The 27,351-nt window shown below is 42.9% G+C and overlaps 1 protein-coding gene across 5 annotated transcripts in view; it reads left to right on the top strand.

Annotated features, from left to right (window-relative positions):
* Positions 1-24,968, top strand: part of MID1 (midline 1) — a 615,186-nt gene extending 590,218 nt beyond the window's left edge. For all 5 annotated transcript variants that reach the window (XM_068533512.1, XM_068533511.1, XM_068533513.1 and 2 more), the window contains 3 exons: positions 9,737-9,898; positions 13,136-13,343; positions 20,874-24,968. In XM_068533512.1, the coding sequence (XP_068389613.1) occupies positions 9,737-9,898; positions 13,136-13,343; positions 20,874-21,222 (719 nt within the window). In that variant the 3' untranslated portion in view covers positions 21,223-24,968. The remainder of the gene's footprint in view (positions 1-9,736; positions 9,899-13,135; positions 13,344-20,873) is intronic.
* The last annotated feature ends 2,383 nt before the right edge of the window (positions 24,969-27,351 follow it).

The following is a 27,351-nucleotide window of genomic DNA, read 5'->3' as shown; positions in this document are numbered from 1 at the left end:
AACTAGATACTATCTATGGAGCTTTTTAATCTTATAAAAAAAACTATATCTCTCATCAAATTCATACACTCAAATGCAAAATTAATGACAGTTAATTTTTTATTTTTCATTTTTATGAACAGGCTTATGACTACAGATGTTAACGAATTGCCTATTGAGAAATAAATAGATATGTATTCAATTTTACAGTTTTTTCCAAAACTACTTTTAATGCATCATTGAAAATCTTCAATTGGAGCCTTCTCCCAGCAGCCTGTTATTTTTATTATTGGCAAAAGTCAAAAGATCTGTGTCTTCAAGCCTTCATGGCAAAGTAGTTAGTTATCTGTATTTAATTTATTTTAGTCATTTTGAAAACATTCATGAAAGTTATTAAACATATACTACTTGCATTGAGAAGAAGGAAAAGAATGTTCACCTATGTCCAATCTGGTCAAAGAAACAAAGGGTGTTTGTTAGAAGCTGGTGTGCAGCCTCTCTGAAGGGTGTCCGTGTTGCATAATGTTTTATACATAATGATGTTTTACTGTAAGATGACAGGCAGTTACGGTACAAGGCTCTGAAGTCCCAAACGTAATTAGGATCTTGTAAGGAGCAGCATTATGTAGGGAGGTGCTTCTGACCCATTGTGAATGAGAGGAAAAAAAGTACAAAAATCACAAAACTCAATTATTGTATTATGAACTAATCATCTTCCAAGTTCCATTGTTGCTTTAATACTTCAAGCTGAATTGGAGAAGGTGAATGTTGGCATCCCCTCAAAGATGATTGATTGGAAACGAATTTAGAGAAAAGTAGAAGATTCAGTCAGGACAGTTATATGGATGTTTGTTTTCATAAAGTGATGAATAAAACCTGGTCAACGGTCTCAACACAGTGGGGTATCAAGGCAGAGAAGTCTGGCGCTTGGCACCATATGCAGGAAGTTAAGTGGTGCTGGCACTAGACCAACACTAGCAATGCAATCATGGTGTACTCCGAGGCATCCCACTAACTGCAGCCCCCAAAAGAGAACGGGCGATGTTGCTTTCTTGGCATTTGTAATCAACCTCTCAGTTATGACCTTGGCCGTAGTAATAATATAAAGGGAAGCCTAAATAGTTAGAGTTAGCATTCATCAAAGCAGATTGTCCCAGGGTAAAGTTATCCAATCAAATTTTACTACTCCATAAACATTTTGTTCTTTTAATATTCAAGTAAAATAATTAGTGACTTGTTCACAAACTAATCAGGATGGTCAGGGTCCCTTTTTTGGTTTGGAAAAGTTTTCTGCAACATTAAATCTTTTCTTGTTGGGTTAAGACTTTGGATTGTAAGCCAAGTTGCAGTTTGCAGCAATTTCAGACATCTGCTTTATGATGTTGCTGAAAGCATTCCGCCACCACATTAAACCCAGCTTTGGGGTTGTACAGTGATGTAAAGTTTATTGAAAGATTTTTACATTTGCTTTCTTTGACCACAATACTCATTTCGCTGTAACATATGCAATTAAATAGGAACAGTGTAAACACAGTGACACTGATAGGATTCTCATTTGATTCTGCTGACTGCTGTTATTGTTTGCATTTGTGCCGGACTGCTGTTGACAAAGGTCTAGGAATATGAGTGGATTGTCCTAGGCAATGGAAAAGCTCATCGTTTTGTTCTGTTTTTTAATTAATTTTTTATTGGAGTATAAGTTGATTTACAACGTTGTGTTAGTTTCAGGTGTACACAGCACAGTGATTCAGTTATACATATATATTTTTTTTCAGATCCTTTTCCCTTATAGGTTATCACAGACTACTGAGTAGAGTTCCCTGTGCTATACAGTAGGAGCTTGTTGATTATCTGTTTTATATAGAGTAGTGTACATATGTTAATCCCAAACTCCTAATTTGTCCCTTCCCTCCCTTCCCCTTTGGTAACTGTAAGTAAGTTTGTTTTCTGTGGCTGTTGTTTTATTACTATTGTGACGCTCTTATTAAATATCTAAAGTGAGTTACAAGCACTGCCAGGGCTTCTGCTTTGGGACTAGGAGGGGTAGCTTCCGTGCCACAAGAGTTCAGTCTCCATAGTACTCGCTGGGATTTGGGCTTCAGGAGAACCTGGGGCTGTGTCCATGCTGACAGGACCTGGGTTTGCCCAGGATCTGCCCAGGGAGGTGCCGCTGGGAGTAAAAGTTCCCTGACCAGGGATCGAACCTGCGCCCCCTGCAGTGGCACAGAGTCTTAACCACTGGACAGCCAGGCAATTAAGAAGAGGCTTCACTTGGGGGAGGTCAGTGACAAGGAGGGTAAGAAAAACCATGCTCAGACCAATTTTAATGAGGCTGTAGATGAGAGGATTCAGCACGGGAGTGAGCACACCATACTGCACAGAGAAAGTCAACGCCAGAGGGGATCCTAAAGTTGGCATGAGGTAGCAGAGAAACCCTGAGTCAAAGAAGAAGGGTCACTGCAGTGAGTGGAGAATCTACAGCTTAGAAGTGGGAGAAGATGTCCGAGAGACAGACGAGGCCACTTGTCTTGATTTCGAGTGCTTAGAGTGGGACAAAGAGCAGAAGAGTGGAAAACCGTCTGGCCCCCTGTAGCTCCCCAAAGCACAGGTCAAGCCTGTGCTGGGGAAAGGGGAACGGGTGCAATGTGCATTGGGTTTGAAAGTAACTGGGAAGTTGTGAAATAATTCTGAGGGATCGTTAAGGGATGGAAAATGAATATTGGCTAAAGCAAGGGGGAAAACAGAAATTGGAAAAAAATTAAGTCTGGGGTTAAGACTTGCTTGACAACATATATATCCCACCCACTCCATCCATACACACACACCAAGCTTGTTTTAAAAACATTTGGATTTGGTGAGAAGATGGCAGAGTAGAAGGACATGCTCTCACTCCCTCTTGCGAGAGCACCTGAATCACAACTAACTGCTGGACAGTCATCAACAGGAAGACACTGGAACTCACCAGAAAATATACCCCCACATCCAAAGACAAAGGAGAAGCCACAATGAGACGGTAGGAGGGGCGCAGTCACAATCAAATCAAATCCCATAACCACTGGGTGGGTGGCTCACAGACTGGAGAACACTTATACCACAGAACTCCAGCCCCTGGAGTGAAGGTTCTGAGCCCCACGTCAGGCTTCCCAACCTGGGGGTCTGGCAATGGGAGGAGGAATCCCCAGAGAATCAGACTTTGAAGGCTAGCTGGATTTGATTGCAGGACTGGGGGAAAGAGAGACTCCACTCTTGGAGGGCACACACAGGGTAGTGTGCACACATCCAGACCCAGGAGGAGGGAGCAGTGACCCCATAGGAGACTGAAGCAGACCTACCTGCTGGTGTTGGAGGGTCTCCTGCAGAGGCAGGGGGCGGCTGTGGCTCACTGCAGGGACAGGGACCCTGGCAGCAGAAGTTCTGGGAAGTGTTCCTTGGCATGAGCCCTCCCGGAGTCCACCATTAGCCCCACCAAAGAGCCTGTGGCCTCCAGTGCTGGGTCGCCTCAGGCCAAACAATGAACAGGGAGTGAACTCAGCCCCACGCATCAGCAGACAAGTGGATTAAAGTTTGACTGCTCTCTGCCCACCGCAGCAACACCCAGCTCTACCCACCACCAGTCCCTCCCATCAGGAAGCTTGCGCAAGCCTCTTAGATAGCCTCAGCCACCAGAGGGCAGACAGCAGAAGCAAGAAGAACTACAATCCTGCAGCCTGTGGAAGGAAAACCACATTCGCAGAAAGATAGACAAAATGAAAAGGCAGAGGACCATGTACCAGATGAAGGAACAAGCTAAAACCCCAGAAAAACAACTAAGTGAAGTGGAGATAGGCAACCTTCCAGAAAAAGAACAGAGGCAAAGATCGTGACGATGCAGGAAATATTTAACAAAGACCTAGAAGAATTAAAGAACAAACAAACAGAGATGAACAATAACTGAAATGAAAACTATAGTAGAAGGAATCAATAGCAGAATCACTGAGGCAGAAGAACGGATAAGTGACCTGGAAGACAGAATGGTGGAATTCGCTGCCGCGGAACAGAATAAAGAAAAAAGAATGAAAAGAAATGAAGACAGCCTAAGAGACCTCTGGGACAACATTAAACGCAACAACATTCGCATTATAGGGGTCCCAGAAGGAGAAGAGAGAGAGAAGGGACCAGAGAAAATACTTGAAGAGATTATAGTCAAAAAACTTCCCTAACATGGGAAAGGAAATAGCCACCCAAGTCCAGGAAGCACAGAGGGTCCCAGGCAGGATAAACCCAAGGAGAAACACGCCGAGACACACAGTAATCAGATTGGCAAAAATTAAAGACAAAGAAAAATGATTGAAAGCAACAAGGGAAAAACGACAAACAACATACAAGGGAACTCCCATAAGGTTAACAGCTGATTTCTCAGCAGAAACTAAACAAGCCAGAAGGGAGTGGCATGATATACTTCAAGTGATGAAAGGGAAGAACCTACAACCAAGATTACTCTACCCGGCAAGGATCTCATTCAGATTCGATGGAGAAATCAAAAGCTTTGCAGACAAGCAAAAGCTAAGAGAATTCAGCACCACCAAACCAGCTCTACAACAAATGCTAAAGGAACTTCTCGAAGTGGGAAACACAAGAGAAGAAAAGGACCTACAAAAACAAACACAAAAACAATTAAGAAAATGGTCATAGGAACATACATGTCGATAATTACCTTAAATGTGAATGGATTAAATGCCCCAGCCAAAAGACATAGACTGGCTGAATGGATACAAAAACAAGACCCATATTTATATATGCTGCCTACAAGAGACCCACTTCAGACCTAGGAACACATACAGACTGAAAGTGAGGGGATGGAAAAAGATATTCCATGCAAATGGAAATCAAAAGAAAGCTGGAGCAGCAATTCTCATATCAGATAAAATAGACTTTAAAATAAAGAATGTTACAAGAGACAAGGAAGGACACTACATAATGATCCAGGGGTCAATCCAAGAAGAAGACATACCAATTATAAATATATATGCACCCAACATAGGAGCACCTCAATACAGAAGGCAAACGCTAACAGCTGTAAAAGAGGAAATCAACAGTAACACAATAATAGTGGGGGGCTTTAACACCTCACTTACACCAATGGACAGATCATGGAGACAGAAAATTAACAAGGAAACACAAGCTCTAAATGACACAGTAGACCAGATAGATTTAATTGATATTTTTAGAACATTTCACCCAAAGTAGCAGAATACACTTTATTCTCAAGTGCACATGGAACATTCTCCAGGACAGATCACATCTTGGGTCACAAATCAAGCCTCAGTAAATTTAAGAAAATTGAAATCATATCAAGCATCTTTTCCGACCACAACGCTATGAGATTAGAAATAAATTACAGGCAAAAAAACACATAAAAACCACAAACACATGGAGGCTAAACACTACATTACTAAATAACCAAGAGACCACTGAAGAAATCAAAGAGAACAAGACAAGTCTGTCCACTCTCACCACTATTATTCAACATAGTTTTGGAAGTTTTAGCCATAGCAATCAGAGGGAAAAAAGAAAGAAAAGGAATCCAAATCAGAAAAGAAGAAGTAAAACTGTCACTGTTTGCAGGTGACATGTTACTATACATAGACAATCCTTAAGATGCCACCAGAAAACTACTAGAACTGATGAATGAATTTTGTATGGTTGCAGGATACAAAATTAATGCACAGAAATCTCTGGCATTCCTATACACCAACAACAAAAGATCAGAAAGAGAAATTAAGGAAACAATCCCATTCACCACTGCAACAAAAATAATTAAATACCTAGGAAGAAACCTACCAAAGGAGGTAAAAAGACCTGTACTCAGAAAACACTGATGAAAGAAGTAAGTCAAAGATGACACAAACAGATGGAGAGAGATACCATCTGCTCTTGGATTGGAAGAATCAATATTGTGAAAATGACTATACTTCCCAAAGCAATCTACAGATTCAGTGAAATCCCTATTACCAATGGCATTTGTTTTTAACAGAACTAGAACAAAAAAATCTTAAAATTTGTGTGGAGACACCAAAGACCCCAAATAGCCAAAGCAATTTTGAGGGGAAAAAACGGAGCTTGAACAATCAGGCTCCCTGACTTCAGACTATACTACAGAGCTATAGTAATCAAGACAGTATGATACTGGCACAAAAACAGAAATATAGATCAATGCAACAGGATAGAAAGCCCAGAGATAAACCCACACACATATGGTCACCTTATCTTTGATAAAGGAGGCAAGAATATACAATGGAGAAAAGACAGTCTCTTCAATAAGTGGTGCTGGGCAAACTAGACAGCTACATGTATAAGAATGAAATTAGAACACTCCCTAACACCATACACAAAGTAAACTCAAAAATGATTCAAGACCTAAATATAAGACCAGACACAATAAAACTCTTAGAGGAAAGCATAGGCAGAACACTCTGACATAAATCACAGCAAGATCTTTTTTGACCCACCTCCTAGAGTAATGGAAATAAAACCAAAAATAAACAAATGGGACCTACTGAAACTTAAAAGCTTTTTGCACAGCAAAGGAAACTATAAACAAGACAAAAAGACAACCCTCAGAATGGGAGACAATATTTGCAAACGAATCAACGGACAAAGGATTAGTCTCCAAAGTATATAAAGAGCTCATGCAGCTCAGTGTCACAAAAAACAAACAACCCAATCCAAAAATGGGCAGAAGACCTAAACGGACCTTATTCTCCAAAGAACATACAGATGGCCAGGAGGCACATGAAAAGCAGCTCAACATCACTAATTATTAAAGAAGTGCAAATCAAAACTACAGTGAGGTATCACACCTCACACCAGTTAGAATGGGCATCATCAGAAAATCTACAAACAACAAATGCTGGAGAGGGTGTGGAGAAAAGGGAACCCTCTTGCACTGTTGGTGGGAATGTAAATTGATACAGCCACTTTGAAGAACAGTATGGAGGTTCCTTAGAAAACTAAAAATAGAACTCCCATATGACCCAGCAATCCCACTACTGGGCATATACCCAGAGAAAACCATAATTCAAAAAGACACATGCACCCCAGTGTTCACTGCAGCACTATTTACAATAGCCAGGACACGGAAGCAACCTAAATGCCCATCGACAGACGAATGGATAAAGAAGATGTGGTACGTATATGCAATGGAATATTACTCAGCCATAAAAAGAAACGAAATTGAGTCATTTACAGAGACGTGGATGGACCTAGAGACTGTCATACAGAGTGAAGTAAGTCAGAAAGAGAAAAATATCATATATTAACGCTTACATGTGGCATCTAGGAAAATGGTACAGGTGAACCGGTTTGCAGGACAGAAATAGAGACACAGATGTAGAGAACAAACGTATGGACACCAAGGGGGGAAAGCGCAGGAGGTGGGGGTGGTGGTGGGATGAATCGGGAGATTGGGATTGACATGGATACACTAATACGTATGAAATAGATAACTAATAAGAACCTGCTGTATAAAAATAAATAAATAAAATTCAAAAAAAAATAATAAAGTGAGTTACAGGCTTCTTGGGGCCCAGAGCTGAGATCCAATTTTGGGTGGATCAAAATCTACTATTTGGTTGTGGCACTATCCGGAAGCATTGAGTTTGTCACTGCTGTGTTCAAGGAAAAGGGAAGGTGAGAAAGTATCAAAAGAGATATGTAATTGGGAGAGTCCCATGTTACTAAGCTATTTGTGGATGTTCACCTGGGTCTAATACAAGTGAGAACTGGTCGGAGAAATAGGGGGAAATTGGGGGTGGGGGGATGGTGCCTTAGTTGCTCTATTATGTCTCCAAAAACAAGCACCCCACACTCAACCCCTTCTGTGAGCCTCACATCATTCCCTTGCTTTATGGTGGCTCTGTCAAGTCTTGGCAGTCCTCCTGGTTTAAATGTTTACAGATGGAAGTGAAAAGAGGTGAGAGAAAATTCACAGGATTTTTCATGTATATGACTATATACATGTTTGCTTATTTTAAGACTCACTGAAGTGCACCTGCAAATACCGTGCACCCAAGATACAAGTCGTAGGAGGTGGATTTTCACAATTAACAAAATATTTTCACGTTCGTCTCAACTGTGAGACTACCATGAACAATGTTGAACGAAAAAGTCGGAGACGGTATTTAGTAGGATTCAGAGACAGCTGTCATGGGGCCGTGAACATCTTGAAATGCTATGCAGATATTTGTGGGTTAGTAGGGATATGGGTTTGTGAGTTTCCTTCTACAGAAATGTTTTATTAGAGTCTCAAAGAGGTAAGACCAAAGAATGATGAAGGGACTGCTTCTTGGGCGTATGGTTAAGGTGTAAGTTGCCTCAAGATCAAAAGAACTAACCTTTGACTTGCAAATCCCCTGAAAGGGAAGGAGGGGAGGCAAGTTGAGCGCCCCTCAGGAAGTGGAGGGGCCCAGCCCTCTACCGAGAATCGATGAAGGAAATTCACCAGAGTCAGGAAACGCCATGACAGCCCAGTCACCAGGGGGCTGGGAAAAGGTTCGATTAGCATGGAGATTGATGGGCGGAGAGGAGAGTCGGGCCCAGGACCAAAGAAATGTTTTCAGCATCAGCCAGCTGAAAAACAAGACGGCTTCCTCTTTCCTACATGTTCTTCCAAAGCCTCCTAAATCTGCAGGCTGCTTCTCAAACCACATCCTGCAGCATGCCGCCAGAGGAGCAGCCCTGCTCGTCTCTGGAACCAGCCATGCTAGGGGTGCAGCTGGTCCCAATCCCTGTTGATGCTTTTCTCAGAGCTGCCCTGGGCCCTGAGCTGCCCTCAGGTGCTGCCACTCCAGGGTTCTCTTAGGGACACATGTCCTGAATCACTGAAGTACGACCAGGATAGTACTGGGTCACACACAACCCCAGTGAGCATTCTCTTAGTTCCCCTGTCAGAAGTTGCGCTGGTGCTGGCCAGTCTCTGCTGGTCTCACTCCCGAATCGGCTGGGTAGTCGGTGAGAGGAGGAGACTATCGGGAACGTTCTCCCTATGGCCGTCCCTATGGCAGTGGCACGAGGGGGCAACAAACCCTCAAGGCCTTGTAATGCCTCCTCTTGCCACTGGCACGTTATCATTTCAGCCTCATTGTAGTGGCCAAAGCGGGTCACATGGCCAAATCCAAAGCTACGAGATAAGAGAATATACCCCATGTCTTTAGAAGGAGCAACTGCAAAGTCACCTAGACGCGGATCCAGGGCAGGGTGAAGAACGAGAGGCCAAAAATGCAACCTACTGCATCTACGTTAGTGAAGTCAATTTCTCATACGTGACCCGGGTCTCTCCTCACCTTCTGTGAGTCTCAAAATTGATGAGATCAAAAACTGAATGCTCATCATAATGAGAACTGGGGGAGGGATCCGTGGTTACTTGCTTGCTTTTCATCCCACGGCACCTAGTAACACATCGTGCCCGTAGACGGCGCTTAAGATCCTGGACAGAACCATCCTTGCTGCTCCTAGCCACACTGAACAGGGTTTGCAATATAATCATCTTAGTTGGTCTTTCCACTTCGAGCACACAGCCCGAATATATAATAATAAATACAGGTTGCCATCCTAGTTATAGGCAGGACACTGGGCACTCGAGTTGATTGGTGGTCTCCCTGAGAAGTGACAAAGCTCTCCACTTCCGGTTCAAATAACCGAAAATCCTGCGACCTTAACATTATGCAGATCTACCCCATGCTGGCACCAAAGAACCCATCACGTGTGCTTGGCTTTGCAGGTCTGTGTAACTCGGCCGATAGCTGGATGATCGTGCCCAACATCAAGCAGAACCACTACACCGTCCACGGTCTGCAGAGCGGCACCAAGTACATCTTCATCGTCAAGGCCATCAACCAGGCGGGCAGCCGCAGCAGTGAGCCTGGGAAGTTGAAGACGAACAGTACGTGCCGCCAGCTCAGCAGAGCTGTCGTCTCTCATCTGCTCTCCTTTCAGCTGCCTCTAGCGCCCCTTCTTTTCCTCTTCTCTGTCTCGGGTATCGCTGACAGCCTCAGAAAGCAAGCAAAGAGCCAGTGTGCAATCGTGGGTTTTGCATCAGATTCCTCTCGGTTCCAAGCCTGACAGACACAGAGTCGGGGCGCTGGAACTGGCAGATAGTATTCTTTTCCACAGCAGAATAGCAAATTACTAACTCTTTCTTCAGGAATTCTCTTCCTCCAGATAGCTGTCCAGGTCTGGGGTTCTCAGTCAGAGGTGATTCTGGTCCCCCGAGGAACACTGAGCCACGTCTGGGGTCATTTTTGGTTGTCACAGCTGGGATGGATGTCACTGGTGTCTAGTGGTTAGAGGCCAGGGATGACGGGAAACGCCCCCCAGTCCTCAGGATGGCCCCTACGACACAGGGCGAGCCAGGCGGTACGTGCGTCTTGTAACACTGTCATCTCCCCCTCTCTGCCCACCTGGGTTTTATTTTGTGCTCATCTTTCTTTACATCTTTTTGATCTAGAAATATTATGCTGTATAATATGGTATTCCTTTGCATAAGACCTCCCAAGAGACAGTCACTTGGAGTGTGTCAATATCACAGCACGTTCTAGGGTTGCCAGCCAGTCAACAGGAACTACTTTTTAAGAGGAACCCTCATTTAACCCAAATCCTTGATTTCAGTAGTCAAGTAACTTTATTCCAGGTATACGTGTTTAAGATACATACTCTTAAACATAAGCTAATTTCTCCTCTCCACGTGTCTGCTGGTAAAGAAGAAAAACGTCCTCAGAGAGTAACTAAGAAAACAAATGAATACATACATACACTGAAGTTAATTCTATAGAGTAGATCTAAGAGACATCTTGTTTGTGCTTCACCGGTTTTACCAAAGATAATGTATTCATTTCATATAGACAGGTAATGTCATCTTCTACGTCTAGACAGGCAATCATTGACCAGATGTTATTAAGTTACGTACAAGAGGTTGGTAAACTTTTTCTGTAATGTGCCAAATAGTAACTGTTTGGGGCTGTGCAGGTCAGATGGTCTTGGTCACAGGTATTCAACTCTGTCGTGCAAAAAGCACGGCATGGCCACGCTTCATCAAAACTTTATTGACAGACACGGGCAGTGGGCTGAATCTGGCCTGCGGGCTATAGTTTGCCAAACTCTTAGGTGTACAAGTCCTACAGTGCATTGAATTCTTTAGCCAAGTCAATGATTAATTTGTTCCCTGCGCTAATTTGTCCTCATCGAAGCAAAAGCCTTGAACCTAGACAGAGTAGGTCATAGTTTCCTTGAGAAACACATCCGAGGCGCAAGTGGAATTTGTTCCGAGAAGGCAGGGGGTTGGGCCTGACATCAGGTGGCACCTCCAGTCTTTTCAATGGCTGTAACGTTCTGATCTTCCTCCCTGGAAGAAGGGCAAGCAGAACACAGCCTTCATTTTCAGTGATGGGTGCGCGCCTTTAGGGAGTGCCTTCCTAATCCGCCCATTAGGGTCCAGTTATTTTTACGCACGTCCTATCTTCCACCTTTTTTTTTTTCTTTTTTTCCAATTGTACTGAAGTATAGTTGATTTACAATGTTGTGTTAATTTCTGCGGTACAGCAAAGTGATCCAGTTATATACACATTCTTTTTCATGTCCTTTTCCATTATGGTTTATCACACCTTTTAAGCAAGCCAAACTATCTTCAGATTCTTCTTGTCTTAGTTCATACTTTATCCCTAATAGTTGCTGGTGTGATCATTCCTGAGGACAATTTTTTTTTTTTTTTTTTTTTTTTTTTTAACAAGCCAAGCCAAAGTTTAAACTACACATGGAATCCAGCCCATCTTACAGCCTTTGAGAATACCCACTGCCTGCTGAGCACTTGAGGATCTTCTCAGCTCCCCTTTAAGCTTTTCTTTGATATGAACAGAAATCTAAAATGGGTCAGCAAACTACAGCCCGTGGGCCAGATTCAGCTGCCTGTTTTTGTAAATAAACTTTTACTGGCACAGAGCCACGCCCATCTGTTTACCTATGTCTCTGGCTGTCTCCACGCGAGGACAGTAGTGTTAAGTAGCCCCAGAAGAAACCACAGGGCCAACATAGCTGAAAATATTTCCTATCTGGCCTCTTGCAGAAAAAGTATGCTGGTCCCCGACCTAAAAGAAAGGATTTTAGAAGTGCTGGTGTTGTCATGTCTGTATCCGAGCAGCGACTAGAAATCCTTTGGCCTACCTGCATGTGATGTCACGCACACTGCTCCAGGCTCACTGCCTCAGTGTCTCAGCCATCGTGTATTGCCACAGTCAGATTTACCAGACTTTTTCCTGTGATTGTCTGCGACCCGTGCACTGTGGGAAGCAGCCTCCCAGCTGCACCAGTGGCTGTGGAGTTTGAACATCATGGGGTTTGCATCACGTTGTAACTCACTTCCTGCCTTTAAGTGCCTTGTACCGACGTCGTGTTGAGTGACAGGGTGGCCTCCACACCAATGGTGAATTCTCAAAGAAGTAACAGTTAACAACAAGATGTTCAGGTGTGATTCTCCCAAGATTTTATAATGGTTCAATTTTCAAAACACAAATGTGAAAGAGAGAGGACCTTCTTATATAGACAGATGAACTCACGAGGCAAAACCCAGGTGTCTGTCACCATCACATTGCTTGCCTGATCTTGTGGGCTGAAAAATAGACAACTTTATAGTCATTCGAAGCTCATGAGAGTAATGCTTAATTTGGAACAATCTCAAAATAATATAAGCCTTTAGAATATTCTATACATGAAAACCTGCCGTCTTGATTTGTTTGGTTTCTGGTCTGTAGTCTGTTGAGCATGAACCCATTTTAAGCTGATTGAACATGGGAATGGTTGAAAACGAAGCCTTCATTTTCTCCTCCCTTCCCGGATGCTGTTCAGCCAGTATGTACCTGTGCCGCTGGGGTACAGCTGGGATTCCCCCAGGATAGCTTATACCACATGTTCTGGTTGATCCTCGCCCATGCCGTTGTCGAATTGTGAGCGTAGCACCCCTGCGTCCGCATCTTAGAACTGACTGACTGCGAGCTCATGATGGCAGGGACATGCTTGTTCTTACTATTTTCCTGTACTTTTTAAAGCTGATTCTGAAAATACGTTCTCGCTCATGTTAAAATCAACAGTTCTTTTCATCTTCTGCTTTCTGTTTTGTAACCGTTTCCAGGCCAACCATTTAAACTGGACCCCAAATCTGCACATCGCAAGCTAAAGGTGTCCCACGATAACTTGACAGTAGAACGTGATGAGTCATCATCCAAAAAGAGCCACACGCCTGAGCGCTTCACCAGCCAGGGCAGCTATGGCGTAGCTGGAAACGTGTTCATTGACAGTGGCCGGCATTACTGGGAAGTGGTCATAAGCGGAAGCACATGGTAGGCAATTTTATCTAAATATATTCTTTCACATTCTCCTCCACCACAGATTATTACAAGGTATTGAACATAGCTCCCTGCGCCACACAGCAGGGCCTTGTCCCCCATCTCTTTTACACATAGTAGTTTGTGCCTGCTAATCCCAAACTCTTAATTTATCCCTCTCCCCTTTCCCCTTTGGTAACCGAAAGTTTGTTTTCTATGTCTGTGAGTCTGTTTCTGTTGTGTCAATAAATTCTTTTCTATCATATTTTAGATTCCGTACATAAGTGATATCATATGATATTTGTCTTTGTTTGACTTGCTTCACTTAGTATGATCATCTCTAGGTCCATCCATGTTTCTGCAAGTGGCATTATTTCATTCTTTTTTATGGCTGAGTAGTATTCCATTGTGTGTGTGTGTGTGTGTGTGTGTGTGTGTGTACATATATATATGTGTGTGTGTGTATGTATATGTATATATATATATATATATATATATATATATGTATACACACACACACCACATCTTCTTTATCCATTCATCTGTTGATGGATGTTGTCCTACAATTATAAAAAGGCACATCTTATTCTGGACTTTGTCAGACCATCAACACATAGCAGGGTCCATCTTGAATAATAATATGCAGAAAATCTTGATCAGTCAGCTGTTGCTACAGTAATGCTGCATAACAAACACCCCAAAATTCAGTGGCTTCAACCAACAATAATTTACTATTGCTCACTGACACCCACATCTGTGGGTTAGCTGCTCAAGGCTAATCTTAACTGGGCCTTGCTTTAAGCTGTAGGTTGGATCTAGGTCTGTTCTATGGGTTTCTTCATCCTCTTTGGACATACGGGCTACCCAGGCCATGTCCTTCTCAAGGAGCCCAAGAGCGCAAGCCCAACTATGCAAGCACATTTCAAAGCTCTGCTTGCATCATGTCTGCTAACTTCTTATTGGCCAAAGCCAGTCACATGGCCAAGCCCAAGGCTAGTGGTGCAGGGAAGTATATTTTCTTTGCATGGAGTTGAGAGGAGGGAGTGGAAATATACCAAGCAGTCATCTAATCTACCATTCGGCCAATAAGAAAAATTACTCATTTTAACTCCACCCATTTTTTATTTACAGCAAGAATTGAGTCCTGGTCCCAGGGAGAGCTAGCTAGTATGCTAACACTGCTCTTTCATGCCTTAAAAGCATGGGTCAGCAGACTGCAGCCCTTGGGCCAAACCCAGCCCACTGTCTGCTTTTGTAAATAAACTATTTATGGGAACACAGCCAGGCCCACCCCACTCTTCTCCAGTGTCTATGGCTGCCTTTGAGCCACACAGCAGAGTTGAGGAGGTAAAACAGAATCCTGTGGTCCCTGAAGCCAAAATTATTAGCTCTCTGGCCCTTTACAGAATAAGTTCTCCAATTCCTACTCGTCATCACTTAAACTAATTTCTGTCGCCTTGTACATTTTGTGATTCTAGACTGGGCCCATCAGTGCAAATAGCTGAGAGCTGAGGCTGGGGGTGAAGCAGTGATCCTTGGCCAGGGCTCATTTCAGAGGGTCCCTTGGATCCAGCCCCGTGTTTTGAGCCCACTGAGTTCTCTGAGCCTAAGGGGTGGAGGTCAGGGCAGTCTACATGGGAATTAGTTAACCCCACCAAGTTCACCGTACAAAGCTGACCTTGCCTATTCCACAGCCATAAACTGCACCTCTCACCCTGGCCATCTGTCTCACAAATGCCCACTTAACGAGCTCCCTTTGTGAGCAATTATAATTTTTATTTAGCCAGCCCTTATCTAGCACAGCTATGTCAGGCACTGATCTAAGCATTTTACGAATGGTAACTCATTTATTCATCCTAACAGCCCCACAAAGGTAGGTGCTAATATCCCATTTTACAGTTGAGATGACTGAGGCCCAAGGGCACAAAGCTCATAGTGACAGAGTTGGGGAGTCTGTAATCAGGGTACAAGCTGTTAACCAAGGGTCCACAAACATTGTCTGTAAAGGGCCAGAGAGCCAGTATTTCTAGGTTTGCAGGCCAGATGATGATTTTGTCTCAACTGCTCACCTCTACTGTGGTGGTGGGAAAGCAGCCATAGACCACACATCCATGCATGGGTGTGGCTGGGTGCCAATACAACTTCATTTATGAAAACAAGCAGAGGGCCAGATTTGGCCCATGGGTTGTAGTTTGCTAACCCCCGCTCTTAACCACCATGCTGTATTTTTGAAACATTATAATTACAATTTAGGCAGGAGGCATAATCCTCCCAGACTTCAGACAATAATACTACAAAGCTATAGTAATCAAACAGCACGGTATTGGCACAAAAACAAACATGGATCAATGGAACAGAATAGAGAACCCCAAAATTAACCCACACACCTACGGTCAATTAATCTTCGACAAAGGAGGCAAGAATATACAATGGGAAAAAGCCAGTCTCTTCAGCAAGTGGTGTTGGGAAAGTTGGACAGCCACATGTAAATCGATGAAGTTAGAACACACCCTCTCACCATACACAAAGATACACTCAAAATGGCTTAAGGACTTAAACATAAGGCATGACACCATAAAACTCCTGGAAGAGAACATAGGCAAAACGTTCTCTGACACAAATCGTACCAATGGTTTCTTAGGTCAGTCTACCGAAGCAATAGAAATCCAAAGCAATAGAAATAAAAGCAAAAATAGACAAATGGGACCTAATCAAACTTACAAGCTTTTGCACAGCAAAGGAAACCTGTACAAAACAAAAAGATAACCTATGGACGGGGAGAAAATATTCACAAATGATGCGACCGACAAGGGCTTAAGTTCCAAAATATACAAACAGCTCCTACAACTCAACAACAAAAAAAAACAAACAACCCAATCAAAAAATGGGCAAAAGACCTAAACAGACTTTTTCCAAAGAAGACATGCAGATGGCCAAACAGGCACATGAAAAGATGTTCAACATTGCTAATTATTAGAGAAATGCAAATCAAAACTACAATGAGGTACCACCTCTCACCGGTCAGACTGGCCATCATCAAAAAGTCTACAAATAACAAATCCTGGAGAGGGTGTGGAGAAAAGGCAACCCTCTTGCACTGTTGGTGGGAATGTAAACTGGTGCAGCCACTATGGAGAACAGTACAGAGGTTCCTCCAAAAACTAAAAATAGAGTTGCCATATGATCCTGCAATCCCACTCCTGGGCATATACCCAGACAAAACTCTAATTCGAAAAGATACATGCACCCCTATGTTCACAACAGCACTATTTACAATAGCCAGGACATGGAAGCAGCCTAAATGTACATGGACAGAGGAATGGATAAAGAAGATGTGGTACATATATACAATGGAATATTACTCAGCCATAAAAAAAAGAACGAAATAATGCCATTTGCAGCAACATGGCTGGACCTCGAGATGATCATACTAAGTGAAGTAAGTCAGAAAAAGAAATACCATATGATACCACTTATATGTGGAATCTAAAATATGACACAAATGAAATTCTCTAAGAAGCAGAAACAGACTCACGTAGAGAACAGACTTGTGGTTGCCAAGTAGGGGTGGGGGCGGGGTAGGGATGGATTGGGAGTTTGGGATTAGCAGATGCAAACTAATACATATAGAATGGATAAACAACAAGGTCCTACTGTATATAGCACAGGGAACTGTATTCACTATCCTGTAATAATTAGTCATAAAAAAGAACAAAATAATGCCATTTGCAGCAGCATGGATGGACCTAGAGATGATCATACTAAGTGAAGTAAGTCAGAAAGAGAAAGACAAATACCATATGATATCACTTCTATGTGGAATCTAATAAAAATGATACAAATGAACTTACAAAACAGAAATAGAGTCACAGATGTAGAAAACAAACTTATGGTTATGGGGTGGGGGGAGGAAAAGATTGAGATTGACAGATACACACTACTATATAAAACAGATAACTAGTAAGGACCTACTGTATAGCACAGGGAACTCTACTCAATACTCTGTCATGACCTATATGGGAAAAGAATCTAAAAAAGAGTGGATATATGTATATGTATAACTGATTCACTTTGCTGTACACCTGAACCTAACACAACATTGTAAATCAACTATCCTCCAGGAAAAATTTTAAAACTATGTATCCTGTAATGAACCATAAAGGAAATGAAAAAAAAAATACGCTTTAGGGCTAACTGTGGTGTACTTCATGAGTGATAGTTTAATCTTTGCCTAAAAAAAACCAACTGCCTAACTTGAAGATGATGAGTATTATTAACAGTGTTACTTTTGAGATCAGAATGCTAAAACACTTATTTATTTAAAAAAAAAACAAAAACAAAAACTTTCAATTCAAATCTAGGCAGACAATGCAGTGTGTCTAAGTCCTTTACAGTGTTGGTACAAGTCGTGCAAAATCCAAGAAGTCAAATCATAAACTTGGGTGTCTTATTTCTCCCAACAACGGTCCCTATATTAGCCAAGCAAGTAGGTTTCTTTTACTCTTGCCACCTACACGGTTCTCTTTGCTCAGAACATTCCTGTTCCAACATTCCACTGGAGGGTAGAGGACAAATCCTTCCCCCACTCTGGGCCAGACTGGCATTTATAGTTTGTAGCTGCACTGGGGCAAGATAAAAGCCCAAAGGAAAATACAGTGAATTTTTGCAGGTGCAGAAGAGCAAACATTTCTAGTTAATTAACGGACTCTGTTAATCTGGGATGGAATCCAGTGTCTAAATAATTACAACCCCATTAATAACTACTTATGATAAATGATACCTGACCATTATGACCTCATTCCCATTGATGAATGGTGTGGGGAATTCCACCAGACCACTTCAGTTATACAAACACAGATCAGCACTGCCTTGAAAACACCAGATGTCAAAACCAACTCACGAGGAGGGAAAAAGGTTCTCAAATTAATCACCACACTTTCGGATCTTTACAAACTTGTGTCCACTGCAGAAAATTCTCATGTAGAAAGTAGCTGAACATTTCCTGGGAGGAAAGGGTGACGCTTACGATAAAAAATGCCTGTAGTACCTTGATTTGCAACAGCTAATGACACAGATATTTTCTCGTGACATAGAGTCCTGACTTGAAATTAACACGTACGTTATGATCCGTGCCCTGGGGCATGTTAACACTGCTGAGAAACATGATTTTTATACTTTTTGAATTCTCCGAGTCTCACTGCGCACCTTAATGGAACACTGCCTTCTGCCTGCACCTTTCAAGCTCGGTGGAAAGATGTACATAGTTTTACAGATTAATGATAATATAATGGTGTTTTCCTTTGCTTAATGGACTATACACGGAGTTATTTTCTTACTCTAAGGCTGTTAATGTGCTCTTGGTGTTTTAGGAAATGGTGTTAACGTGGGTTCACGCAAAGATTACTGGGCCCCGAGTTAAGCGGCGGGGCGGGGTAGGGGAGGCGAGAGTCTGGATTTTGCTCCTCATTTTAACCTCTTGGTTTTCCCACTTGCTACATGAAGTCAGTCATACCTGCCACAGCTGCTTCGTAGGGGGTTCAGTTAAGGTTCATATGGAAAAGAAACGTCAAAGTTCTTTACCAAAAAATGAAAACAGTGTGTAGCAACAAGAAGGAAACAGTACAGACATGCAGCTATTTTGTGATGCAAAGGCAAGTTCCAAATTATCTGAAAAGAGAAATGGCACCTGCCAGGACAGAGAGAACATCTTGAGGGAGAATACTTAAAATTGCAAAACGAAAACCTTTCCCGAGTGTCTGTTAGGGTTCTGAGAAAAACAGAAGTCATTCTAGGTACGCCAGGGAGGAAGAGAGCCAGAGGCTTCCAGGGGCCCTGGAAGGGCTGGGAGCGCAGGTCAGGGAGCCCACGGCTCCCGTCCATGAAGCTGGAAAGCTACCCACAGCCCAGAGACAACTTATACCCAGGAGTTTGCCTGGAAGCTTCCACAGACCTCACCTCCGCTGTCTACTATCTTGAAAACAGTGTTTCCCCTCCTGTTAGAACTTCTGGATCTTGTGCAAGGGTGTCAGTGGCTGAATCTGACGCAGACTCTTATTGGGAGGAGGACTCTGGGAAAGGCAGCCCCAGGATTGTCCCTGAGGTGCAGAGCAGGATTGACAAGAGGGAAGAGAAAAGGCCGGTTTGACGGCACACAGGCTGGTACCCTGGGCTGAACAGATGACGAAGTCCGTCCTCTTTTAATTCAGTCATGGTGTGTTATCTTATTTTCTTTTTTAAACACACCACTCTTTAAGTGATTGTGTTTTAAATCCAGCACATGATTTTCGAAAGAATGTCTGTTTTATCAAAGACCAATGAAGTTTTTCTCTCTGCAATGGGTAAGGTACCATATGTCAATATCCAGCTAGACTAGTTTCTACTGTAAGAATGGAACTCTGAATCACTCACTATTTATTAAGAATGATGGGGTTTGCTTATCTCAATAACTATGAAATACTACAAATATTATGGAGGCAAACTTCAGCAGGGTGAAAACAGATTAAGCAGCTTAGAACACTGTAGAGAGAATTCTTAACTTTTTTTTTTTTTTGAGCAGTGAGAGGACATTTAGAATAAGTAGGATATCCATCTTCTCAGAGACAGTCAGATTTTTTAAAAATATAGTAGGAAATAAAACCAAAAGGGCTCTTCTGGTGAGGAAAGGCATTAGAGAGTGTTATTTAAGTTTGTGGCCTTTTGAGTCATTCTACATTCAAATTCTGATTCTGGTAGTTATTAGTCGTGTGTCACTGGGCAAAACTAATAACAATTAGTGGATATTATATGCCAGGCCTTGTGCCTGGGGTTGTACACGTATTCTTTCCTTAACTCCTCAAAATAACCCTGAGACACAATGACGGTCGTTGTCCCTGTGTTTCAGATGAGGAAACTGAGGCTGGGAGAGGACAAAGAACTTATCCCCATAAATGAAAGTCATTCTCCATGCTTGCCTTTTGAAATCATGGAAAATGACAGACAAGTTGTCAGTTGAAAAATTCAAAGAAGGTCAAAAGGAGAAGTCTAGAGTTGTGCTGTCCAATTTGGTAGCTCTTTAAATAGTTTAATTTTCATTAAAATTGAATAAATTTAAAATTCAGTTCCTCACTCACACCAGCCACAGTTCAAGTGCCCAATAGCCACATGCGGCTCGTGGCTACCATACTGAACAGAGCAGAACATGTCCATCATTGCAGAAAGTTCTACTGGACGGCACTGGTCTAGAGAATTCGTCGCGTGGGTCGTCATGAACGTAAAAAAAAAAAAAAAAAAAAAAAAGACAGCAGAACACAAAGTTTCAATTCTCTTGTAACGCCTGAACTGAAAACGGGAATGTGGGTCAATACAGTGGCCCCTTTCTGCCCACTCTATGTTCGGAAGGGAAAAAGATGAGGAACGTGGGTCCAGGGTTCTTGCCAGCTTTCACTGAAGAATGAACAGGGACGACAGAGGATCGCGTTTTCCTGACCCCTGAGGACCACAGAAAGGATTTCACGCGTGTGTGCAACATGGCTCATGGTTTTTGTCGTTGCTGTTTTGTGTCTGCAGGTATGCCATTGGCCTCGCTTACAAATCAGCCCCGAAGCATGAGTGGATTGGCAAGAACTCTGCTTCATGGGCGCTGTGCCGCTGCCACAATACCTGGGTGGTGAGACACAACAGCAAGGAGATCCCCATCGAGCCAGCCCCCCACCTCCGGCGCGTCGGCATCCTGCTGGACTACGATAACGGCTCCATCGCTTTCTACGATGCCTTGAACTCCATCCACCTCTACACTTTCGACATCACATTCTCGCAGCCTGTGTGCCCCACCTTCACTGTGTGGAACAAATGTCTGACCATCATAACCGGCCTCCCCATCCCAGACCATCTGGATTGCACAGAGCAGCTGCCGTGAGCACGTGGCCCCGCGGAGCTGTCTTCCGGGGAATAGAAAGGGTGGTGGCCACCATTTCGGGGACACAGAAAACACAGGCTTCCAGAATGTGATTAAATCTCACCAGAAAGTATCCAGAAATCCGCTAAGATAGGACTCCAAATGGGCGATTCCTCCCTTTCACTGTGTTTTGTATCAAGTACAGGCTTTAATAATTTCTTCACTTTTTTTTTTTTTTTTTTGTATTTACAGGAAAATTTATAGATTATTTATAAAAGGAACATAACCAGGATTACAACTCTTAGGAATTCTCTGGTTTTGCACATTAGGAGGCCCGTAAGTTTACCAGCTCTTGACCACCTTTATTTCAGCACAGTCTCTGGGCTCGAGAAAAACGTTCTGTGTGCTTATCTACCTTCTCACATCCTATTTCCTACGGATCCCGTGGGAGGTCCTGTCACCCCAACACTGCATAACAGTATGCAACTATTTTCAAAATAAAAAATAGTTCTGAATCTAGTAGGGAAGTAAACAGGCTTCCTTACTCTGGTTTATCTTGAAGTGTTCTAACTGTGATGTCAGAAAAATGTATTGGGTTCAAGTAGGATGGAGAGAGCAAGAGAGAGAATGGAAAGACTTGACTTGGGAGCTTGGAATCTGCCATAGTGAAATCTGTAATTACCCTCCGATGGCTGGTGGGATGATGCTGGAAAGAAAGGTTCTGAAACCTTTGGCCACATATTGCCCTGTTTTTCCCAGGATTAAGGATGCTGGGAGAACATGAAGAATGAGATTGCAGTTGAAAAAAGTCGCCTTGAATCCTACTGATTATTCAAAAATTCAGGCTGATTTGCGTTTTCTCGGAAGTGGGATTCTGTGACATGATAGAAATCTATTTCCTTTTAATAGTTTCTTTAGGCCTGTGAAATTTCTTCACTATGTTTAATAGCTGTCCTGTGTCCCCCCTCCCCCGAATAATTTTTGTCTCTGGGGCTGAGGAAATAAACATTTTCTGTCACAAATGGCAACACCCCACTTTGGATCGATTTTGCTCTCCAGGACATCAACACGTGGTCCCAACTGCCACTACCACATCCAACTGTAAGTCACCCGAAAAACACTTAATATATATGAGTTGGTAATGACAAGGGACATTGCATAAAGTACTGTTCTCCAGTATACGTGCCTCAAAAGTTATTATAAACAGACTTTTATTGAACACATCTTGAAAGATGTAGAAGTCCCTCTATATTCTAGTGTAGTTTACCATAGAGTTGTAAGAAAAAACAAAAAAAAATCAAACTGACTATTCCCACTCCGGAACCTGCTAGTAGAACCTGCTAACGCCTTGTCAGATGGGATGCTTGGCATGCTGACCTGACACGTTGGAGCGGTCCGTGAATTAAGGCTTTTTTAAGCCGTCCTTGGACTTGGGCCAGGAATCTGGCATTGGTTCTACCTTGACGAAGGGCGTGACATCTATCAACCATTTCATTTGCTAAAATATTTATCTGGGCTACTGGGTTGGCCGTTTTGACTGAACAGACTGGGGGATTTAGACATTGTTTTTACTGATTTTGTTTTTGAGCAAATCAACCAAGTGTTTCTTTGAAATTCGTCCACAGACCCACTGTTTCAGCATCGTGTTACGTGATGACGAATCTGGACTTCATGGGTGGCTTCCCCGGTGCTCCTGCCTCTTCATTGGCAGATGCGCTCCTTTTTCTTAACAGATTCTATATATTTACTATATTATTTATACCCAGATGAATATTTTGACAGCGACTTAGGACAATTTCACATCTAAAAGGTGGACGCCTCAATAGACAAAAAAAACATTAATCATTGTCTGGAAACTTGATGGGATTTTTTTCTTCTTACACTATAAAAACAATGTGCATTGGCCTTCCCTGAATAAACCAAAAGGGTTGGCTTAGTAATTTTTACATACTTTTTTGGTAGCTGAATAATGGATATTTTCGTGCACTTTGTACACTAACAGGTTTTAAATAAAAGGGTCTAAAACTCAGCTTCTGAGGTTCTTAAAATCATGGTCTCCAGGTACAATAAACGCTCCAGTTTGCCTTATGATGTTAATCTAAAGCATTTACGAGGACAATATTTCCATGAATTATAATGCTTTTCAATATAAAGAAGTTACTACTCCAACTTTCACTGAAAGCCATTTAGGTTATGTTTTGGCTATTTTTATAAGGACAAGAGGGATTATGTATCATTTTGTTGTGGAAGTCTCACTCTTTGCTAACTTAAAAACATTGTGGATAATAGCAATTACTATTTCCATGTTGTCATATTTACAGGAAAATATGTATATGATGAAAGGCCACAGTGTTTACTTTCATTACTGTAATGATGTAGAAAGATTTCCATGTGGATTTTCTTTGAAAGCCAGAAAAATATATGCTATAAACATTTGCTGCAGTACAATTCTTTAAACGGACTGGGGGCACGGCATTTTGTTTTTGAGGTTCTTACTTCACAGGAGGCACCGCAACATGGGGGAGAAAGAGCTGGCAATGCCAATTACATTAATACACAAAAGTGATACAGCGTCAACCAAGGCTACCAGGTCCGACGTCATGGGTGTGTGAACAGTGCTGGAACCACCTTGAAATGCTTAATAATGTTTGGACAAGGGGGCCTGCATTTTCATTTTGCTCTGGGCCTTGCAAATTGTGTAGCCAGTCCTCATAACAGAACTCAGAAACATGGTACCTCTCTTTCTGGTGGATACAAATGAAGAACCCTGGATCCCATGTCACAAGTGGCTGGCCATATAATTCAAGTAGGAATCTAGGTGGATTAAGATGAGAGGGGGCTTGGGTGAAGATTTTCTTTCCAGCTTTAAAAGAAAATGACTTCAAAAACTGACTGCACATATGGATGAGAGTTTCTGCTGGAGAAGAGGAAAAGGCCTGAGGACAAAGAGGCATTTTATCATGGTACTGAGATCTAGAGACTTCCTGAGGAACCGAACCAGCGCCCCCCAGTGGACACGGCATTCCATTTCGGCTCCAGGCACAAATGCAGTGCCTGCAGAGAGACCCACATGTCTGGGAGCATACCTGTGCTTTCGGTGTTGGGAACCTGATGGTCTGGTTTAAAAAGGATACAGAGACGGTAATGGGGGCGGGAGAATGTTTCTAAAATAGCGCGTCTGAACCAAGGGGCGATATGGTGAAGTCTGGAGTCGTCTTTGGTTGGCCCAACTTGGGGGAAGTGCTACTGGCATCTAGTGGGTAGAGACCAGGGCTGCTGCTCAGAGGCTGTGCTACGCCTTGTAGGATGCTACGACAAGGAATTATCCGGCCCCAAATATCAATCGTGCCGCAGATGAGAAACTCTTATTTTGGTTTGGTTTGGTTTTTTAAATCAGAACCCTCACAAAATTTTTTTTTTTAACTTTTCCTGTAATTGATTCAATGCCTGGTATATCAGAAAGAAAAGAAAGGGGGCACCAGAACCTTCACTGCAGTGGCTCCTTCCCTTTAAAAAAAATATTTACAAAATTGCTTGAAAAATCTGAAAAGCAAGCCCAAGCCTGTGTAGATAGAAATCCACTGACAAGTGTCACAAAGATTTGGATGTGATTTGCTTAGTTTGGAAATGAAAGGTCTCTGTATGCTGCTCCTTGCACCCGAACAAATTCAATCCCTGGTACTTGGGTCACGCTGCCAGGCCCTCAGCCCAGACTCTCCATTGCTGTTGCTTTCTGGTTGAAAATAAAATCATTTTTGTGGTTCCCACGCCCTCTGTCTCTGCCTGTCTCTGTTGCCTTTTTTGCCAGTGTGTGTGTTCACATCCACGATTCCCACAAATACTGATTCAACTTCTGCTAATCTTTATACTACTTCGCAACATACCCATTTTCTTTTATGCTTGAAACTTTCCCGCCTCCACCATCCGGCCTCTCTCTAATCAAAATACAGTTACTGTACAAGACACAAAATAGTCCCCGGAGAAGGTAAAGACGCAGTAAGAGAAAACCTATACAGGAGCGGAGATTGGAAGAAGAATGGCTTGGTTTCCAGGCTTCCGGCTGGGGTGGAGGAGGGGAGGGCAAGGAGGATGTGAGCAGGTGGGTGGCGGTCTTCACAGCGTGGTCCGGAACCATCCCAGCAGTTGGTCCATGAATCTATCGCCAGCCCCCTCCCCTGGCTAACGGGACTTGACTTTCATTAGCGATGCAAGCCTTTTTGACCTAAGTCGGCGCTCTGCAGACTGTGGTCATGGGTCTGCGGCATGAGTGGCACCTGCATGCTTGTTACACGTGCCAGCTCTCTGGCACGTGTAACCCCAGACCTACTGGGCAGAATCTGCTGGGCTGGGACCCAGCGATCAGAGTTCCAACCAGCCCTCCGGGGGATTCTGATACTAGCGGACGTGCGTGAAGCGCCGCTCTAGAGGGCATTCTCCAGGCTCATATCCCATATAAACACGCACTTATAGCCTGAAATGTCTTTTCAAGGTCATGTGCTTTAGAGGCAGCATGATGTAATGCAGTGACTCTTAACCTGGCTGAGCATGAAAATCTTTTTTTTTTTTTTTTTTTTTAAACAAATGCCAATTTCTGGATCCCATCCTGAAAGATGGGATGAGAAGGTCCAGAGTGCGGCCCAGCACCCTGTGCTTTTCTTTGAAGTGATTCTCGAGTGCAGCCAGGATTGGCAGCCAATGCTATCTAGCAGCACAGGTCTCGGCCCCTTTTCTGTCAGCGTCAGAGAGGGACTCTTCTAGGGTTTGCAGGCCATACTGTCTAACAACTACTCAGCTCTGCAGCTGGAGAGTGAAAGCAGCCAGAGAGGATGTGTAAACGAATGGGTGTGGCTCTGTTCCAATAAAACTTTATTTACAACAACAAGCACGGGGCACATTTGTCCCACGCTGTGATTGGCCACAGCAGATACAGTGCTGGACCAGCGGCCTGAAACCTCCAGTGCATTGTCTTATCTATCCCTCACTCGCTGGGGACTCAGCCATGTCCCCTCATGGCTCTGGGCCTCTGAGCTCACAAGTCCTTTCCAACACTGAATTACATCAATTCTGCAATCACAGAACTCATGGAGAATTCGTTACCGAGTGCTTAAGACAGGGCCACTCAAGGGCTATTAAAAGATTCTTTCGTTCAACAGAGTAGGGTGTGCCCGTTCTAGTGATTAGCTTTACCTCCTTCATAATTTTGACTTAAATCAGCCCTTCTCACAAGTGACAGGTGTAAAATATATTCCCTTTAGCAAGAGTTTTGAAGTACATTTAATTTGAACTTTTGAAACAGACGCTGCTGTAATTAATCACCTTTCAAAGTCAACCTGAAGGGCATGTCACACATGCTCCAGAGAGCAGCCCCCATTCCCCTCTTTTACAAATGATTATTTTGTAAATTAGAGAAGCAAAATAGGTTGAAGAAGAGAGCTGCTTGTGATTATAATAGGAGCATAAAAAGAGACACGTGGAACTTGCAAGATCCCTTTCCCTGGAGTACCATTCTCACTGTGGGATGTACTTTCAAGAGTGTAAAATTAAAATGGGGTCAAGGGCTTATGGAAAAACCTCTCTTGTAGTTGTCCTGTCTTAATATGGGTGATTTATGGAAAGGAATTCAGGTCTCCCTCTGAATCTTTTTCAGCCATGTTCTCTAAGAGAATTATAAAGGCATGATTAAATAGGAAGTATGGCAATTAACAAGCAAATCTGTCATGGCCAAAAACCAATTACCAATTAAGGAGAGACATAGAAAAATGATTTAATGAACATTGGTTCTTTAGCATGGTCTATTTATCCTCAAAGCTCAATTTTTGATGATGGTCATTAAAAGTTGTTTAGTAAAATATTTCAGGTAATAAAGCTTATCTCACCCCTTCCCCAGTCTTATTCTCCCTTCAGCTTCTGCCCTCTCTCTCACCTCCTCTTTTCCGTCAAGCTTCTCAAAGGGCAGTTCAGATGTTCTGCTTCTGTTTCCTCGCTTCTCATCATACCTCCCCCCTCACTCGCATCAGGCATTCAGTGTCTTCACTCCACCAAACAGTGTTCAGTGATGTCAGCAATGTCATCTGCATCAATACATATTCCCATGAATGTCTGGCCTCGTCTCGGCACACAGCAGCTTTTGAGATGTTAACCCGCTTCGGT

This window comes from Eschrichtius robustus, chromosome X (assembly GCF_028021215.1).
Source record: "Eschrichtius robustus isolate mEscRob2 chromosome X, mEscRob2.pri, whole genome shotgun sequence".
Lineage (NCBI taxonomy): Eukaryota > Metazoa > Chordata > Mammalia > Artiodactyla > Eschrichtiidae > Eschrichtius > Eschrichtius robustus.
Note: the sequence above shows the minus strand (reverse complement) of the source record. Positions and strands in the feature narration are given on the sequence as shown.